The 21,509-nt window shown below is 31.8% G+C and overlaps 1 protein-coding gene across 1 annotated transcript in view; it reads left to right on the forward strand.

Moving 5' to 3' along the window:
• Tsp66E (Tetraspanin 66E) overlaps positions 1-21,124 on the forward strand; it is a 64,404-nt gene extending 43,280 nt beyond the window's left edge. The window contains exons 4-7 of the mRNA XM_076393999.1: positions 4,963-5,091; positions 19,351-19,425; positions 20,313-20,594; positions 20,651-21,124. Of these exons, the coding sequence (XP_076250114.1) occupies positions 4,963-5,091; positions 19,351-19,425; positions 20,313-20,594; positions 20,651-20,794 (630 nt within the window). The 3' untranslated portion in view covers positions 20,795-21,124. The remainder of the gene's footprint in view (positions 1-4,962; positions 5,092-19,350; positions 19,426-20,312; positions 20,595-20,650) is intronic.
• Positions 21,125-21,509: the final 385 nt, after the last annotated feature.

The following is a 21,509-nucleotide window of genomic DNA, read 5'->3' on the forward strand; positions in this document are numbered from 1 at the left end:
ATTTACAGAATTTTTTTTTTAAATAACGTATGCTGGCAAATAACTTGCAATAGGTATAAAAAATATTTTTAACAAAAAAATTGAACGGACTTCAAAAATAAATAATTTAAAAAATAATAATTGAAATAATATAATTAAAATAAAAAATTGATAAAAATAATAATAATTAAAAAAATTAAAAAGTTTCATTAACTTAGTAAATATATAAATAGGTTTAGGTAGGTATTAAGCTAAATTATGCGTATATAACAGAATATAAAATACATGTAGTCGATAGCCGATAGATATTATAGCCGTTATTATGTACATATTTTATTTTAAAAAGTTTGATTATTTTTAAATTTTTATTGAGTTCCTTATTTATTTTTTGAAGCCGGTTCAATATTTTCTTAAATATTTATAAAGAATATCTATTTTTTCAAGACTAATATTTTACTATTTTTATTTTTTCCTAAAAATATCCATTTTTTTTTTTGTAAAATATCGATATTTTTTTCGGTAGCCAACACCCCTATTTTGAACCATGTTAATTTTTTTGTAGACCTACTGGTGTACTTACTATACTTAATGTATAATTATTTGTTCAGATTTTGATTTTAGTAAAATCACGATATAAACTCATTTGTCTAATTTTAAACAGTTGCAAATCGATTTTAACGCTAGGAGTTTTATCTTTCGCATTGTTCTCATCTTAAATTATCAACGAGAATTTGGCGTCAATATTTCCAGTGATAATTTGTCAAGGTTTAATTAAAAAAGGAATATGAAGGCGATATGGCTTACAGTACAACCTATCACTTATTATAGTTAATGAATAATAAATTACAGAAATTGGAAAAATGATTAAAACTGTCGTAACTGACTTGATGTAACTTAAACTCTGTCAAAAACGATGTTTTGTTTTTTCATCGCCCACTAAACCGATTGTTTACGATTGTCGATAAGATCGCTTTCTTTAAACCGAAACGAACGTCGAACGTTACTAAATTGGCCGCCGGTTGCGCATTATGCGAAATTCTAATCCCAATTTCGAGAAACGAAATCGGAAATTGACCGTGCCACGGCCGTTTTCATTACGGCCCGAATAAATTAAAAACAAATAATCGGAGACGACGTTGACCGGCCGGCCGATCGGTTTCTATCTTTTCTTTTTAATCAAGTCGGCGACGATACCGGGCCTCCCCTGATTAAATTGCTCGTTTCGTACGGGAAGACTTTCAAATCGTTCCGTTTTGTTTGTCAATGCGTTTGGCTTCGTCGTATCGACGAGCGAGCGATTCGGCTATTGTTGGTGGCGCATGAAAATATTTCGGTAGAAATTTCGTAATGACAAGCGGTACATGTTAATGTTTTTGGTTATTGCAGGGTTTGGTTGGTTGATAATAGTTTTGAATATGAATATTAGTGGGTATTGTTTTATAAGGATAATTTTATGGTTTGCGACAACTAGAATACGATAACGAATAGCTGGCAACCCCGAGACGTTTTTCTGTTTTATTTCGTTTTATTTCCATTCACTGAGCGATATAAACAACCCTAAAGTTTGGATATGACTGGTATTACTGATATTGAATAATATGATGTTTATCGTTGAGCGATTTGCCTAGTATAGGGATCATAATATGTTAATAACAAATATGTTAATTATATGGAATTAACAGTGAAGTTGTGCAAGTTTTAATACATGTTTTTTGGACAGCTGCTTAAATATTTGGCCAGATAATTATATATAGATACTAATTTTTTTTTAATTTCCTATACAATTTCCTTTGCTGTTTTTAGGCTCATAACCCTATCTTGAATATTCCATGAAGCTTTTTATAAAATGACCACTATAAACTATAAACAAATCATTTATATCTAGGATTTTGCTAATAATATGGCCAGTACTCTGGTTTGTAATGATAAAGTCTTACTTTATTAGGTTTAGTATTTTCAACAACCATATAACATTCCAATTCACGTTTATAAAATAGATCTGCGAACATTTTAGTATGAGTAACTATAAACTCAATAATATAATATTTTGTCAATGCATAAATATCAATCATTAGTTCAACATTAGATAAGTTTGAAAATCAGTACTTCTTATGATAATTATTATATACACTACATGTATAAAATCACTTAGTACTAACTTTCTAACTTCATTGTTCATTGTATTCTGTAACAATTTAATCGAGTTTATATTTTACTTCCACCACTGCGCAAACCATACGCTCATCGACAATCAAGGCAAATTCGAAACCTTTGAACACAAATAAATGGGTTCGGTAGTCTGTTAATTATATTGTGTAAAGGTTTAAGAAAGTATCTTTTTATTATATAACAACTACTAACGGTTCAACAGAGTGTAGTGCATTACTAACAGCTAAAACCGAACAAAAATCTTGCTGCAAATATTTATTTAGCGAACAGAGCTGGACAAAATACATGCTTTACAAAAAATAAAATACAAATTACAAATTAGTATCTCGCATGTATATAAAATATGTGTTTTTGAAATATAAAATACAATAAGGTTGTTAGGTTATGTAAATTGAATATAACTAATCCAATCCAACTTATTATTATAGTAATAGAAAAATTTCCTCTTATGAACAGTAAAATTTTTAAAGGCACTATCAGACAAACAGTCTCTTGTTGAGGAAAGAGTACAACCTTCTAAAGAAAATAATATTTCTACAGGTACCAAATTAGTACAAATTTATATTATAACGTTATATTGTATGAACACATTAACAGGTCAATTGAATAGTCCCTGACCAACCATAGTAAAACACATTTTTTTTTTGACAAAATTCAACTTAATTCCTTTCAAGGGTGACACACTGATTATAGCGACTCTCCAACTTTTCGATACAATTTTTGTAGTACGATTTATCCTTTGCTTCAAAATAGGCCTCAGTTTCGTCGATCATCTCTTCATTCCACGAACATTTCTTCCCAGCAGGCATTCTTTTGAGATCTGAGAACAGGAAATAGTCGCTGAGAGCCAGATCTGAAGAATACGGTGAATGAGGAAGCAATTTGAAGCCCAATTCATGGCTTTTTAACACGGTGCATTGTCTTGCTGAAGCAGCACTTCCTTTTTCTTCAAATTCGTCCGTTTTTTGCCGATTTCGTCCTTCAAACGATTCAATAACGCTATGTAATAGTCGCTGTTGATGGTCCTTCCTTTTTCGAGGTAGTCAATGAAAATTATTCCATGCGCATCCCAACTGCAAACGCCATAATCTTTCCAACCGACTGTTGCATTTTCCCACGCTTTGGAGCGGGTTCATCGTGTGCAGTCCACTTGGATGACTGTCGATTGGACTTCGGAGTGAAATGATGGAGCCATATTTCATCCATTGTCACATATCGACGCAAAAATTCGGGTTTATTACGCTTGATCATCTTCAAATACTGCTCCAAATCATAAACTCGTTGTTGTTTTTGGTCAAAAGTGAGCTCGCGCTGCACCCACGTTGCACAGAGCTTTCTCATACCCAAGTATTCTTGAATGATATGATGTACACGTTCAGTTGATATCTTTAGAGTGTCTGCTATTTCATTCAGTTTCAATTTACGGTTATTCAAAATCGTTTTGCGGATCTTTTAAATGTTTTCATCGATAACCTCTCTTGGGCGTCCACTGCGTTCACCGTCTTCGGTGCTCATTTCACTACGTCTAAGCTTAGCATACCAATCCTTGATGGTTGATTTTCTTGGGGCAGTGTCCGGAAACTCGGCATCAAGCCAAGTTTTTGCTTCAACCATATTTTTTCCCTTCAAAATGCAATATTTTTTCAACACGCGAAATTCCTTTTTATCGATTTTTTTCACAATAAGAAAAGTTGCTTCACTCAAAATGCTGTCAAATTTATACACGCATCTTTTGAGGGTTAGGGCTAACTAAAGAACATATGGATTTAATTCTAGTAGCACCATCTGTGTGTGAGACCGGGAACTTTTCAATTGGACTATTATGTATATTTAGATATTTAGATATTGTGATGCGGTAACAATAATATGCTTCAAATTGCAATCTTGGATAGGCCACGGCATTCATTTGATTCCCTTAATCATCTATCATGACATTCAAACACTAATATACTTAATTAATACACAGAAGTATCGCGAAAATAATCGTTCAAAAATTGAAAATGGCATTTGACAAGATACTTGACAATTTGTTGTATAATACAGGTGCAATGTTGCCAACTGTAAATAATATATATTAAGGAAGTTATCCAACATTATTTGTAAAATACTAACTCCAAAATATCTCACCACCAGGTATTTACCAAATACTAATTACAAATTGCATTTTTAAGAAGTAACTGAAAAACAAATACCAAATAGGTATTTTTTTATTTACAAGCAGTTTTAATACTGGCCAATTCTGATAGCGAATAACAGAGATAAAGTCATCTTCTTGCATGGCAACAGTCGGTCATAAGCTGCAAGATTTATGGAGGATAAGTTGTAGCAAGTCAAATAAGAAGTCCTGATACCCCTGTAATACTATCCAGGCATAGGACTTCCTAATTATCACTTGCTTGCTTGCGCACAGAGTTTGAAAATACTAAAAAAGTTTGAAACTGGGAAATCTAACCACCTTCATCAGCTGCAATTTCATCTACGCGTTTGAATGGATGTGATCGGCTATAAATGGCTAAAATCAAATGAAAATATAACTGAAATGTCGTCAAAATAGTCCGCTCTTCGGAATACAATTTACGTCCCAAACTTGCTTAAAAATATTTGAAAACACTCTTAATACACGATTATGTATTCTGCAGATTTTTCTCTATTCAAATATTATTTAGGGTCCGAAATTTTCTTTTCTATTGTAAAAAATAGATAAAAATACACATTTTCTACATTTTCATCTCCCACCATCTAACTATACATAAACATTATATAATGTACATATTAATAAGAACATTTAAATTAACGTTTCCTTCTTTATTGCAGGTTTTTACATCGGTTGATGTAATTCAACAGGCCTCCTACATACTGGTAGCTGTCGGAGCTTTTATGTTTATAATCAGCTTCTTGGGATACTGCGGTGCTATGCGAGAATCTAGGTGGATGTTAACATTGGTACGTATCTCTTTGTGATTTTAAATCCCGATATATCTACTAATTTTACTGGCATTTCCTTTCTTCTAAGCTCTAATAATTTACACTGTAAGCTTAAATTAACGGTTAGGTTTAGATTTTAACTTTTAAAATAACGTCGCAAGAATTATTTTATATTACATCTTTAAAGTTCTTATGACCTACTAAAAATAATAACGTTCTGTATAATAAACGGACGTTAGAATTGTGATTAATATTTGTGACGCTAATATTAAATGTTGGTCATTTTATAAGGAAATTTATATTTAAGAAGTATTAGTACATGTTTTAGTGTACATCCTTCAGAATCAGTGATTATTATTACGAAGATAGCTTTTTAATTTGTTATAACGATTGTGAGTTAATTTTGAGGGATTTGAAATAGACACTAACCATAATCATGTCAAGGTTCAAGGTGATTATTTTTATTAGATGTTATTTTGCTGTAATATAATCAACATGTTTGTGTAACTTTGAAGATCTTGAACTAACAGCCAACAAAACATCATCATTGTTTGCCTTTTCTATTTTAATTAATTTATATTAACATTGAACATAACTACCGTGAACATGCTTCCTTAACACAAATGTATTAGTTGACAAAGAAGGTCCTGTTCTACAAAAATGATAAAGATCTCTTTTATGACCTCTTACATTGGATATGCTTACTAGAATCTTAATTTTTAAAATTAATGTATTACTATTGTTCCGTTTTACTTGCATCGATACAGAAGAAAGAATAGATACATCAGTATGTATTTCCCAGTTTCAAATTAAATTAGACTACTAAAACTAAAGTACCTAAACTAAATAGTGATAGTATCTTGAATTTTCTGATTTATTGCTTCCACTCTGTTACAATTTAGTAATCTTATTTCATGTTTTAAGGTGAAATCTTGGATAACTTCGTAGATCCATTTGATTTCAAGGTCATCGTGCAGTTAACAGGTCAATTGAAATGTCCCCAGCTCGACACATAGATGGCGCTACTGGAAATAAATCCAATGTTTTTTAGTTAGCCTTAAGCCTCAATAGATGCATGTATAAATTTGGCAGCTGTCGGATCATTAGTTTGGGAATTATATCATTGTGAAAAAAATGTTTAAAAAGGAATTTCGCGTGTTGATAAAATATTGCTTTTTGAAGGAAAACAGTTGAAGCAAAAACTTGGCTTGATGCCCAGTTTCCGGACACTGCCCCAGGAAAATCAACTATCAAGGATTGGTGTGCTAAGTTTAGACGTGGTGAAATGAACACCGAATACGGTGAACGCAGTGGAGGTGAGTTTGTTACCGACGAAAACATTTAAAAAATCCACAAAATTATTTCAAATGACCATAAATTGAAATTGAATGAAATAGCAGACACTCTAAAGATATCAACTGAACGTGTACATCATATCATTCACGAATATTTGGGTATGAGAAAGCTCTGTGCAAAGTGGGTGCCGCGCGAGCTCACTTTTCATTAAAAACAACGACGAGTTGATGATTCGGAGCAGTGTTTGAAGATGATCAAGTGTAATAAACCCGAGTTTTTGCGTCGATATGTGACAATGAATTTAACCTGGCTGCATCATTTCACTCCGAAGTCCAATCGACATTCATCCAAGTGGACTGCATACGCTGAACTCCAACTCGTGGGAAAACGCAACAGTCGGCTGGCAAGGTTATGGCCTCTGTATTTTTGGATGCGCATGGAATGATTTTCATTGACTACCTTGAAAAAGGAAGGACCATCAACAGCGACTATTACATAGCGTAATTGGGCCGTTTGATGCACGGAATCGCCGAAAAACGGCCGCATTTGAAGAAAAAGGAAGTGCTGCTTCACCAAGATAATGCACCGTGTTAAAAAGACATGAATTGGGCTTCAAATTGCTTCCTCATCCACCGTATTCTTCAGATCTGGCTCTCAGCGACTATTTCCTGTTCTCAGATCTCAAAAGAATGCTCGCTGGGAAGAGACTTTCGTCGAATGAAGAGGTAATCGACGAAACTGAGACCAATTTTGAAGCAAAGGACAAATCGTACTACAAAAATGGTATCGAAAAGTTGAAGGGTCGCTCTAATCAATGTATCACCCTTGAAGGGAATTACGTTGAATAAAAAAAACTAATTTTGCCAAAAAAATGTGTTTTACTATGATATGCCGGGGACTTTTCAATTGACCTGTTATTCGTTGGTTTTGTGACGATAAGAATTGCTAATTAATCGAAGAATTTTGTTTTGACAACGTTGGATTAGTAGTCTATTTGGTATTTTAGTGCAATCCCACATTTGCACCCTATAAGTCCAAATAAACTGTATAATTGAGTGATAAGCCAATGTCTTTGATCTTAGCCCAAGTTGAGAACAGCTTCTAACTAAACAGTAAAGTTGGATACACCACAATCATATACAACCACAAACGCCGTATTCGCCAGATATTGCCCATTCAGTTTATTACTTTTTACGACCGATATCATATGATCTGTCCGAGCAGTCTACCAAAAAGGAGTCTAAATTCTTGAATATATTAAGAAGACCTCATATTAATTTGTTGTTCTTAACACGCGACTTCTTTTTATTTTAATATTAGACGCTACATCATATTAAAAATAGAACCAGGGCTTCATTTTGATATCTTTGACATATCAAAAATCTCCAGCAACTTAGTAGTTTAAAGCTATTTTGTAGATATTCTAAACATTTCTTGGCAGATATAGAGTGAAGTACTTTTGTGCTGAATCATTGGTATCAGACGATCTAATGTTTAATAAATTTATCAGAAGTATAATGTCTCATATAAGACTTTACGAAACAATGAACTTAATAATAAGATTCATCAAATCAATTTTAATGTCTTCATTAAGTGTCCATATGTCCAAATGTCCATATGAAGAGTAATTTTGAACCAAAAACACTGAAAGATGCTTCTATAAAGTTGAATAGGGGACTCTTCATCCATCTGTTTCACATTTTCAATGACGAAGTATTAGATAAGTTAACATCGTTTTACTGTCCTATTTGTTCGTCATAGATAATTAGATAAAAATGAGATGCGTAACAATTCGTCAAACGCTATAATTAAATGGGTAAACAAAACTAAATTAGCAGAAATTGGATTTTACAATTATTATATCCTGAACAATGAGTTTTATTTTTGATTGCAATAAATGTGTTCTCGTGTAAGTTCTTAGAATGGCAACGTACTACGTATTACAGTCCAAAAAAAATTACAATAGATTATACTACCAGGCGTGTTGGTAGGTCCCATCCGGATCGTCCTGGGTACTGGATAGTTAAAATTTATTTATTCAATGTATTGGGCATTTCATTCTTTCTAGAAATTTATAGATGCCGTTTCAAAAGAATACTCCTTCGACCTAAACCAGAAATTGGCGAAGAGCAATCGCGTACCCCATCGATGCGAAAAGGTAGTGATCGAATGAACGCAAGTCTGGGGAGTACGACGGGGGCGATAAAATTTCACATCCAAATAATTTCAACACTTATTTGACGGATTTTATTCCATGAGATGGCTCGTTGTCATGTCATGTCATAAAATTCACCTTAGCACGTCTTTGAGCCTATTGCAGACATTTTTTAGTCAATTATTTGTTGTCGGTATCGATCAGTATGGTCTTGCGACTAAAGCGATTTGGCCTTGTAATCAATGATTTGGTTTGCCTAGGTGATAACCATGATTGGGATTTCCGAAATAAATTAATTTGTTATCATCCATTACTATTCGATGCAGAAATTACTTCCTCTTATACCTTTGAAGCAGCATTTCACTGTCGAATTTTTGATTTTCTAATTGCTGTCATTCAATCCATGTTATACTCATCTTCCCATCTTTTGGACCTCCGCCATCGATTCTAATCGCTCACATTCAACTTTTTTGCCAATTGTTTTTGAGTTTTGTGTTGCTTTGATGACTTTTGTAATTCCGCATCTTGAAATGTTGTTGGACTACCAGGACGTTATTTGTTTTCAACGTTGAAATCACCATATTGCTGTTATTTTTGCGGAACCTAACTTGTGTAGTTTTCAGGTTAATGTCAGTAGAATAAAACGACATAAATGGCGTATCAAATCATAACATTGCATACTTATGACTAATGATAATAAAAATTAGTAACACACCAGCTATAATATTTGTAAGTGAAAACACGCAGTTACTTATTATCGCTTACTTTACAAATAAAGAATAGCGAAAATTCAGTTCTTTAAATGTTCAGCCATATAAATGTAAATTAGACAAATACCTTCACATTAATTAATTAATATTTTTATTGTTGTCCTTTAATTTTTCTGATTGCAAGGGTACTAAAATCAGTTCCTGTCATACGTACAATTTAGACTTTTTAGTACCTATTAACTGATCATTAAGTAGCTGGATTTCTTTTACTAGGACAATGATTTTCAACAACATCTAGGACTGTAATTCTCAAGAATTAACAATATTAAATCCCTATATAAAGGAGTGTTTTTTAGTGGATGGACCTTTTGGTTCTTAAAACTTTTCCATTCACAAATTCTAAATTATTTTTAGCTTGTTACCCTATTTTTGTTAGTCAACTTGTACCCCAATGTGTTAAATCTTATGTTATTTTTGATTTATTTTATACACTTTCTACATCATATCTTATATTTATACTTTTTGAAAAACTCGTGATATTTCATTGGTATACCTTGTACCGTTTGATAAATATTTTCATCAAATACCTGCAGAATTAGAAAGGTATAAGTATAAACGTTTACAAACATGACCACTTTTCATTCTTAGCTATGCTATCATCTATATTCATCAACTAGTTCTTAACATAAATAGTATAAATATTTGTTCCATAGCAAGGTTTCTACAATATTACTGTTACTAAATTAGAATTTATAACTTATACACGTATTTTCGTATTGTCTGTTGTTTAGTTAACTATCTCTGTTAAGTAGTAAGTAATTATATAAACTAATTGAAGACTAACGCAAACACAAAATTGACCTAAAATACACCATCTAACCGCTACTCTAGTAAACAAGAACCTGTGAACACTAGGTATTGAAATAACAGTTAGGAATACAGAAAATCAAAGAAATTTGCTGCTAACAGGTCAATTGAAAAGTCCCCTACCATATTAAAACACATTTTTTTGGCAAAATTAGATTATTTTATTCAACATAATTCCTTTCAAGGGTAATTCATTCACTGATTATAGCAACCCTCCAACTTTTCGATACCATCTTTGCAGTACGATTTGTCTGTTGCTTCAAAATACGCCTCAGTTTTGGCGATCACTTCTTCATTCGACGAAAATTTCTTTCCAGCAAGCATTCTTTTGAGATATGAGAACAGGAAATAGTTACTGGGGGCCATATCTGGAGAATACGGTAGATTAGGAAGTGATTCGAAGCTCAATTCATGGATTTTTGCCATCGTTTTCACTGACTTGTGACACGGTACATTGTCTTGGTGAAGCAGCACTTTCTTTTTTTTTTCAAATGCTGCCATTTTTCGGCGATTTCTTCCAAGGTCCAATAATGCTATGTAATAGTCGTTGTTGATGGTCCTTCCTTTTTCAAGGTAGGCAATGAAAATTATTCCATGCACACCCTTAAATACAGACGCCATAAACTTGCCAGCGGGTTCATCGTTTGCAGACCACTCGTATGACTGTCGATTGGACTTCGACCCAAAAACTCACTACTCGGAATCATCAACTCGTCGTTGTTTTTGGTCAAAAGTGAGCTCATGCGGCACCCACCTTGCACAGAGCTTTCTCATACCCAAATATTCGTGAATGATATGATATACACTTTCCTTTGATATCTTTAGAGTGTCTGTTATTTCATTCAATTTCAATTTACGGTCATTCAAAATCATTTTGTGGATTTTTTAAAAGTTATCGTCGGTAACAACCTCTTTTGGGCGTCCACTGCGTTCACCGTTTTCGATGCTCATTTCACCACGTCTAAACTTAGCATACCAATCATTGATGGTTGATTTTCCTGGGGAGTATCCGAAAACTCGACATCAAGCCAAGTTTTTGCTTCAACTGTATTTATCCCTTCAAAAAGCAATATTTTACCAACACGCGAAATTCCTTTTTTTCCATTTTTTAACAATAACAAAAGTTGCTTCACTCAAAATGCTATAATTCTCCAACTAATGATCCGACAGCTATTTAATTTATACACCCATCTTTTGAGGGTTAGGGCTGAATAAAAATCATATGGATTTAATTCTAGTAGTGCCATCTGTGTGTCAGGCCGGGGACTTTTCATTTGACCTGTTATATAAACGCTAAGCTCTTGTCGTCGGAAAGTTCTTTAAGAGTTTGATTTCGATTTTCGTTCAATCAAATAAATAGAATCGCCACATTTTAATTGTTGAAACCAATACCAACTAGGATTTAACTCTTCAATCAATGAACAAAAATAAAGAATGACAGCATTCCATTATTAGCGTCAATATAAACAGAATCGCTCAATAATACTAAATAGGAAACCGTTACTTTATTTAGTTAAATATTAAAACCACCGAATTTTAAAATTAGGTTAGGTTGTTTAATGTTTTAATTGATCACATTTTCAACAATAGATATATGTGATCAAAATACGTCTTTTAATAAATGCCTATAAATTTATTCTTAGTACTATATTATGAACATATTTAGCTATTTGGTGAGTAACGGCAGCAACAGGTGTGACAATGTTGACTAAAAGGTTTATCTAACAAAAAAACAATGAAATGATTATGACAAATTTATTATTTTCAACGAATATATTTAACAGCTTTACTGTACATTTGTTAACTAATTTTGAAGAATTTTTGGTAAATGTTCACATTAATCATAATATCCTTTATTAGGGTCTGAAAGGATTAACTAAACTATTTACCTTGTTAGATAAGATTGTAAAAAAAATTATTCAACTACTAATAAAGTAATAAACAAGACACAATACGGGCGGTTTGAGATTCATATTTGTTAAATGAATCATTTAATAAGCAAATAAGATTGTTCATAAGTTATCATTCTTTATGGAAAACAAAATCATCTAATAAAATGCTTACTGTTTATATTGGTACACATTTTAATTAATTAATATCGTTGATCATCAAGAAAGAACCCCGGACCTGTTAGATTTCTTCATAGTAAGAAACATAACATCCAACTATATAAAAGTCGAAGAAAATTTTATGTTCAGATCATACGCCAGTGATTCTGACGTTGAGCTAAAATATAATAAGAAAAGAAAGAAACCCAACGTTAACAAACAAGAGAACAGACTGGGAAGGATTTACTGAAGAATTGAACAAACGAATTCAACTAAATGTACCCCTCAAGACAACTAAATAATTAAATTTTGAAGCAGAAAAATTCGTATACTCCAGAAATTAAGAGTACAACTAAAGGAATTAATTATCCAAAAGAAGTGAAGGAAACGGTAGCAGAAAAACGTAAATTACTAAAAAAATGGCAACAAAACAGAACACCTGAAAATAAAAATAGTTTAAACAACATAACCCAAAGACTGAAAAGAGAAATACCGAAAATTACAAACAAAACCATAAATGACTGAGAAATTTAACAGACGATAAAGAAACTGATTGCTCACTCTGGAAAGCCACAAAATATCTAAAGCGCTCATGTATACACAGTCCACCGATAAGAGACCTATGTGGGAATTGGGCACGTGACAATCGCCAAAAAGCAGAAGCATTTGCTGAATATCTAGAAAAAACTTTCAAACCAAACGAAACTAATATTGAACATAATTTGCCGGACATAGAAGCTGAAAATTCGATGATTGAATTAGTCACGCCGAAAGGGTTAACCAAAGATATTAAAACTGACCTTAACCCCAGGAAATCACCAGGCTACGATTTAATAACAGGAGAATTACTGCAAAAACTACCAAGAAAGGGAATTATAAAACTCACCAACTTAGATTAAAACATGTACCAGACATTTGGAAGATGGCGGAAATTATAATGATCCCAAAACCTGGGAAGTCAGCAAACGAAATAAAAGCCTATAGACCTATATCAGTGCTACCAGTAATATCTAAGGTTTTTGAAAAACTTGTATTGAAAAAAATAAAACCGATCATAGAGAGAAAAAACCTAATACCAACACACCAGTTTGGGTTTATTAAAAAGCACTCAACAATTGACCAGGTCCACAGAATAACAGATGTTATTGAAAAAGCCTACGAAAGAAAAAAATTATGCTCAGCTGTATTTTTAGATGTAGCACAAGCTTTGACATTTGGATAAGGTTTGGCATGAAGGCCTTATTCATAAACTACAGAAAATGCTACTAAAACAACACACCGAAGTATTAAAATCATACATTATAACCAGAATGTTTAGAGTCAAACAAGAAGAAGCTTACTCTACAATAAAAAAATCTAAAGCAGGTGTACCACAAGGAAGTGTACTGGGACCAATGCTTTATTTACTCTACACTTGTGATATACCACAAACGGAAAATATTACGATGCTACATTTGCTGATGATACTGCGATTATAGCTGTCGGAGACAATAGTGAAGAAGCCTCACGAAAATTACAACAGGCAAGAGACAATATAAATAATTGGACACAAGCTTGGAAAAGGAACTGGAAGGAACACATAAAGAAGAAAGGAAAATAACTGGAATTGAAATATAGGAAAATGTATTGGCTAATTGGAAGAAAATCACAATTATCAGTACATAATAAATTGCTATCATATAAGCAAATATTGAAACCTATATGGACATATGGAGTTCATTTATGGGGATGTTCTGCAAAGAGTAATATAAATAAAATTCAAATTTTTCAGAACAAAGTCCTGAGAGGTATTGTGGGTGCACCCAAAAACTATAGGACTGATTACCTACATCGAGACCTTCAGATACCCACAGTTAGTCAAGAAATTAAGAGAATTGCAAGAGGGCATGAGGAAAGATTTCATTCTCACACGAATATTGAAATATTACAACTATTGGATACCACCAGAACAGGACACAGACTCAAAATAATCAAACCATCTGATCTTGTGTAGTGTTGTGTAGTGAGGTGCATATATTAAAAAATTCAACAGTAACATGTATAAACATTATTTCACCAGAGACTGAGACAGGGCCGATGGATCCTCCTAGTTATATACCTAGATTTAAGTTATAATAAAGACAAATTGTAGGTTAGACGGAAACGACTAGTAACAATATATTAATTAAATAATTAAAAAAATATCGTTGATCAAAATATATAAAAGTAAATAATAAACTTCATATGATCTTCAATATGCTTGTTCAAAATGAAAATGTATAACATAACTTTCACCTTCTATAGATATTACTAAACATGTTATTATATTTCATTTATTCACAACCATCAGCCATATGCGTATCTTCATTTTTATTTTGATTTTCCATACATCAAGCAAATAAGACTGTTCATAAGTTATCATTCTTTATTGTATTTTCATATGATTATGGCAATTAAGTTTATTTAGTTAATTTTTGAAACTGAAAAACTAGACCAACACTTCATAGAGATTTTGTATAGATAACTTTTCAAAGAGTCCAGATTCCAGAAGCCAAGAGACAATGAAAGGTATAGCCAACATGTGTGAAATTCCGTTTGAACTGCAAAATCGGAAAGGTCGATGCAACAAATCTATTGTTACTGGTGATGAAAATTGAATCTATCACGAAAAAAAATTGGGGTCTATATGGTCATGCATCAATATCAACGATAAAGCTCCGAGCTAAGGATCTCTAATTGAAGGTATCAGCTTCATGTGGTATATTATGAGCCGCTAAAACCTAATGAAACCATGAAAAGAGCCGAGCACTATGCGAAAAACGGCCGCAATACGAAAAAGACCACAACAATGTTATTCTTCAGCATGAGAACACTCGACCACATGTTGCAAAACCAGTGACAACATATTTGGAAACATTAAAATGGGAAGTACTATCCCATTAACCGTATTCACCAGACCCTATCACTACTTGTTCCGACATGAGTCTCCAGCAGTCTGAGTATTCCTTTACTTCTTATAAAGATACCAAAAAGTGGCTTGATTCGTGGATAGCCTTAAAATATGCATCGTTCTTTCGAAATGGGATCGGTAAATCACCTGAAAGATGGAAAAGAGTACATTGAATAAAATGGGTTGTACCAATTTTTCACAATTAAGCTTCAATTTAAAAAAAACTCCTTCGAATCTAATTTATAGGCCCACATAAATTTAAATATAAAATTTGATTAGACCATATTTAATAACAAAAAAAACTCAATATGAACACCAATATGAAGGAAATACATCTCATTTTGATCGTACCTTGTACATTGCGTCAAAATCCGTGTTTTTAAAAATGTATTTTATAGTTTCTTATTAAGCCATATAATACAATTATAAAGATTAAGGCTATTACAAAATGCCATGGAATTCTAGCAATAAACTTGAGTGGAATAATTTGATATGAAGGAATAATGAATCTACAATTTACCGCTACAATATTTCATGATTTAACTATCCCAGCATTGTCCTGTAAAACAAAACTTTCCATGCATTGTGATCTATAGACGTTATGATAAGAGAAACCACCCGACGTGGACTGTAAGAACGTGCATTTCCGGGTATACAAATTGTCTTTTGTTCGAAAAAAGCGGCCGACCTTGATCAAGGTTCATACGCCGGTGGTTCGTTATGGTACAGTTTTGCATTAATAACTGTTAAAACCGGGAAACAAAAGACATGTATCGACAAGGCGCGAACGATGCAATTAGTCGTGTTAAACTAATGCCCGTTACGTTCAGCTGTAGGTGTATTTTTAACGAAATAAATGTTCTCTAATAAGTAAAGGCGGTCGCAATTGTTTAGGTCGTGAACTGGTCCTTCTTGCTCTAGAAAATGCATTATGCAAAACAAAAAATGGATAAAACAGACAAAAAACATTAACCTTTATTTTAACTATTAAATAATGAATTAAAAAAGATTTTGTTACTTGAAAATTTATTTCTGACAACCATTTCATTTGTTTGACATTTCAAATATCACTATTTTTGTTTGAGCACTAGACATACTCGTTAATAAAGAAATTCTGTCTATAAATACTACCGCATTATCAAAATTACTGTGTTTTAACCAAACTTTCATGTTCCTTGTTAAATTTTAATGTCCTAGAATAACTCTTTTGTAAATTCGTTTTAGAAGCAGACAATATTTCCTTCTCATTTTATTCTAGTTAAAAAGAGGTCACTCAATGCTTCCTAATTACTTCGAACACATAAACAAATGATCCTGTCAAAGTCGTCCGGTTGTCGGACGTATACAAAATTCTTGAAAGCAATAGTAATAAGAGGTTATAACGCTAACCTATAAACTATTGTGGCTGTATAATTAACTGTAGTTTTTAGATGTACTATAATGTTAAAATAAATTATATTTAATTTTTGTTCAATTGTTTTATTTAGATTAGAATTTTGTTGTATGTCAAAGCCAAACTGAATTAAAACTTAGAGTTGATGCGGCAACATTGCGACGTTTTGAAATCACAAATTTCGACTATATATGATCAACGAGTTGTCCTCAGGGGTGTGCAACTACAATGCTAAGTGGTGGGGCAAAATCTTGTTTAGTCCAATCATTGGTGGCGCTGACAACGTGAATTTGATTGGTTAGTTTAAAAATATTATATAGAATCCTGTAAGGAAAATAATTTGCTTTGATTGGTCAGCCATTTCACGTGACTATTTTATGACGTCACATTTGCTGGCCAATAATATTTGAATGAAAATCGAATTTAATTTAAAAAACTAATTTATTAAAATAAAATCCTATACAAATATACATAAATGTAAATAATATAAATTATAATAAAAACCAACAGAAATATACATAATTGCAAAAAGCAAAAATAAATAAACTACAAAAATGTAAATAAAAAAAATTAAAAGCCCCATACTCCAGACAAAATAATTAAAATTCTCTTCTATAACGCCTGCTCCCTTTTTCGTATTTGTTTAGTGCCATCAATTTTATAGGATCTATTAGAGTTCTATCTTGTATTTGTGCTATACTGAAGGTAAACTTTAAGTCCTTCCCTGTTAATATTGAATTAACTTGTTTAACCCAAAAATACAATGAACATTTGACAATAAGATTTAAAATGTGGTCTTCAAAATCGCTATGGACTGGGCAGTTGAAACGTTTAAAATTTATGTGTTTTTTTAAGACATCTCTCAGAATAACAGATATGCTATTTTTATGACAAAATCTAGGTATTAAATAAAAGAGATAGCTTAAAGATCTACAAACAGTATAGTAAAACAGTCTTGATGGAGTTGTTAATTTGGGTCTACGCGGCTGCATCGCTTCTATAAAATCAGTATCGAGTTTTTGATCTGTGGAACTACTTAATGTAGAATGTAGACAGATATTGCACGTTGTCTTTTTTCTCAGAAGTTTTATCAAATAGCCTGAAATATAGACTAACGTGCAACGTTCCACTCTTGTTTTCCTCAGAGCAAAGTTCTCTGGAACTGAAAATATAGACTCAACTGGTGATTCTACAACCTCTGGTGATGCTACATCTCCAGTTAAAAAATAATGTAAGTTATCTAAAGCGCCAACATGTTAATCTTCTTCACAATTTGCTCCGGGCGAATGATGTGAAAAAAATGAAATGATGAGCCCTTTTAGAAATTTCTCGAACATACTAGGGGAAGGATGCTGTTTCTACCTCTATGACCTCTAATAGATCCAACAAAAATCTTTAAGCAATCTTGGTTAAGATTTGTTAAACAAATGTAGTTATTTGTAAATTTAGACAAAATAGATTTCTTTAAGTTAATAAATCCCCTAAAAGTAGCAATTAAATTTTTAATTGATGGCACCATAACAAATATTTTCTTAACAAGGCAATCAAATTTAAATATATAATTCCTCTACTATAAAATGATTGAACACTGATTGTTCTAAAAAGTTAAAGTATTGCAAATATTTTAGGGATATTTTACAATTAAAAGTAGTATTTATTACTACTAATTATCCAGTTATATTAATTATTACCTTCTTGTAAGACTTCTTTATGTAGAGACATCACATTGACAACATACGCACAACTTGGTAGATTAATTGAATTTTATTACTACTAACATCTTCATAAGTTTTTGAGTTTCTGTAAACAAACAATATATAAACAGACATGTAGTAGATAGATAATTTTATATGTACCTGATAAAACCAATGATGGATATGCATTTACCCAAATACCTGTTCGTGAAGGAAGGATAATTCTAAATTTTTCACTAATATGTCCATAACAAACACCATGACGTTGATATATTTGCATTGTGGTTTATCCAGGTAATTTACTATTATTTACATGATCAACCCATTTTTGGAAAGTATCGAGATCATTCTTTGGGAAACGATGTCTAATTTCCGTAGTAGAATTTTACCCCGGTACACTACATCTTTTACTACACTGACGTATTGTCATCAATTTTTATATTATTACCCCATAATAATTAATGTAAAACAGAAAATATGCACAACGTAAAACGAAAATTTCGTGATCTAAACAAAAACCATAACCTACAAACAACAAACATAAAAATGGACGCCTATAGAAAATGCTGATTTCACACAATTTGATCGACCAATCACATTTCATGTTAGTGGCGGCACCTGCAATTTAAACTGCCAATCACAATTTGCGATCGCAGCGCTACAGTTGATTGAACTAAACAAAACATTTCCCCAAGGTCGCCTATACCGTGAAATTTCTATTTTTTCTATGGTTGTCCTCATATGTATGATCAGATTAAAGGTCTTATAATAAAATCTTATTTGACAATATTAACGAATAATGTATTTATCTATTACTGTCTACTATTTATAATCAACTACAAAAACAAATAAACTATAAACAACAAAATTCTTAACTTTACAAAATAAAGCCTTCATCACTACCAGGATTAAACCTAAAATGACCCCTGTAGTTCGTTGAATTTTACCTCTCGATTACTTGTAATTGGCAATGTCGCAAAATCAGACGGAAACTACTGAAAGATTCTCGAAAAGTAGCCACTATTTATTTTTTATGTGAATGTTTGAAAAATGCTACTTTATGTTTAATTTTTCAAGTTTATTTTTGATATTATTTTCTAATTTAGAAATAATTTAGAATTAGAAATTTTATTTTATAAATAATAATTAACATTATTTAGCATTCATATTTATTTAATTTTTTAGTATGGCATCTTACTAATCCTGATATTGGCATTAGAGATAGCTGCAGGTGTATTGGCTATAACATACAAATCTAAGGTGAGTTTGATTTATATATATTTTTAATTAGTAACTACTTGACAAAGTAAGAAAAAAATGGTAAATATAAACTTAACTTTTTGTGTCTCTTCTAACAAAAACTAAAATGTACAGGGTGTCCAATGGAAATGTTCTTATCTCCAATAAGTTTCGCTCGGCATTTGTTAATAAGAGTTAGTGTTATACTACTTACCATAGAGTATTGTACTACTTTATGCCCATAACGTGCGTAGTTCGAAACATACTTTAAAAGTGGTAACTCGTTTTCCTATTTTGTAGTTGCACAAAAAATTTACCTGTGATTTTAAAAAGATCGATGAGGTTCCGTGAAGCTGAATGAACCAGCTGATACCTGTGAAAGGAGTCTGTGATTCAGTTATTAGACTTCATATTACATTTTCGTTATTACAAAATTCAATTCATTCAAACTTTATGATTTTATTTTTAAAAAAAATTGAAAAAAGACTGAAATATTATTGGAACTGTTTTCTAGACGGCGTAGAGTAAATATACCAAGTTTTAGTGAGGAAGCCTGTTTTCATTTAGAAGATTATGTTCACAAGCAGAACTGTAGATATTAGCAAGTAGCCCTAAAAAGATACTTTAAAGATTGTCACACCGTTCAAAGGTAACTTGTTGGATGCATTTGATTAGGAGGGTGTAAAAATGAATGGAAAACTTTCGGAGGGTATTTGATACAAAAACTGTAAACATTTTTATAGATACATAATTTCCTACAATTACCTTTTTTCATTTGTAATGCTAGAATTTAATTTCCACTGGACACTGTAAAATAGTTGTATAAACCGAGTTTGTTACACTATAAAAAGAATTACTTTCATGTTATTTCAATATTCTTCCATTTTCTATTGAATAATCTGTTTTAGGCTGAAGAAGAAACCAAAAACATACTTAAACAGTACATTAGTCACTATAACAGCAGCAACATGCAAGAGCCTTTAACTGCAGCCTGGAATGCACTACAAGTTTCACTAAAATGTTGCGGTGTAGATAATTATGAAGATTTCAAAGTAGCTAAGTCGGATCTCACTTGGATTAGTAATGGTTATGTGATTCCTGCAACTTGTTGCAAACTTGACGATAATAAAACTCCTATTGATATGAACTGTATGAAGAACCCAACGGAAGATAATTCCTACTACCAGACTGTAAGTTCTATTATTCTATACTTTGAGAAAATATAATCTAACTTCTTCATTTTTAGGGTTGCTATGATGAACTCATCAAGTGGATCATAACCAATCTCAACATTGTTATAATCACTGCAGCCGTGTTGGCTCTTGTCGAATTACTCGGAATACTTTTCGCATTTTGTCTAACGAAAAAGATAAACATTTATGAAAAGTAACATATTTATGATGTTCTTGGATTTAATTAATAAACTACTACTAGATTAGTGTTTATTAATTAAATGAAAAGTAATAATTCAGTATTATATACAAATAAAGTTTGTAATCTTTGTGTATAAAAATGTATGAATAAAACAGTGCCTTAGGGTCTGAAACAAAAATCTAGTCATAATAAACATTCGAACAAAAACATACTCAATCTGAATGATTTCTTTGAATACTTTGATTGCATTTATATAATTGTACATACATATAAATATATAGCATATACTTATAGGTAACAATTGTACTAATAAGTTATTACAATAAACAAGTTCAATTAAGTAATACTTGCAGTGTTTTTTTATTAATCACTCAAATTTCTGCGCAATGACATAATTTTCATCAAATATTTTATCTGATGCTTATATGACCCTCACTTTATTCATCTTTGAAACTCAAAGAGACATATAAAATTAAATTAATACGTTTATTCTGAAATGCATTCTCCCTATTAAGAAAATGGCGAAGGCGAAGCAAATTATAATAAAATTAATTAAAGCACACGCGTACACAAAAACAGGCCCGTATTTGAGCCAATATTGGACTTAGCCAGGATTATAGAATAAGTAAATTATATCGCACGTTTGATCAGGATTAATTTCTAATTTTCTGATACAGTTTTGTTCACAGGCTGAATTTAAAGGCACTAATGATATTTTTAAAGTGAATTGA

Source organism: Rhynchophorus ferrugineus, unplaced genomic scaffold (assembly GCF_030347505.1).
Source record: "Rhynchophorus ferrugineus isolate W39M unplaced genomic scaffold, kcgeb_rfMv2 rfM2, whole genome shotgun sequence".
Taxonomy (NCBI): Eukaryota; Metazoa; Arthropoda; class Insecta; order Coleoptera; family Curculionidae; genus Rhynchophorus; species Rhynchophorus ferrugineus.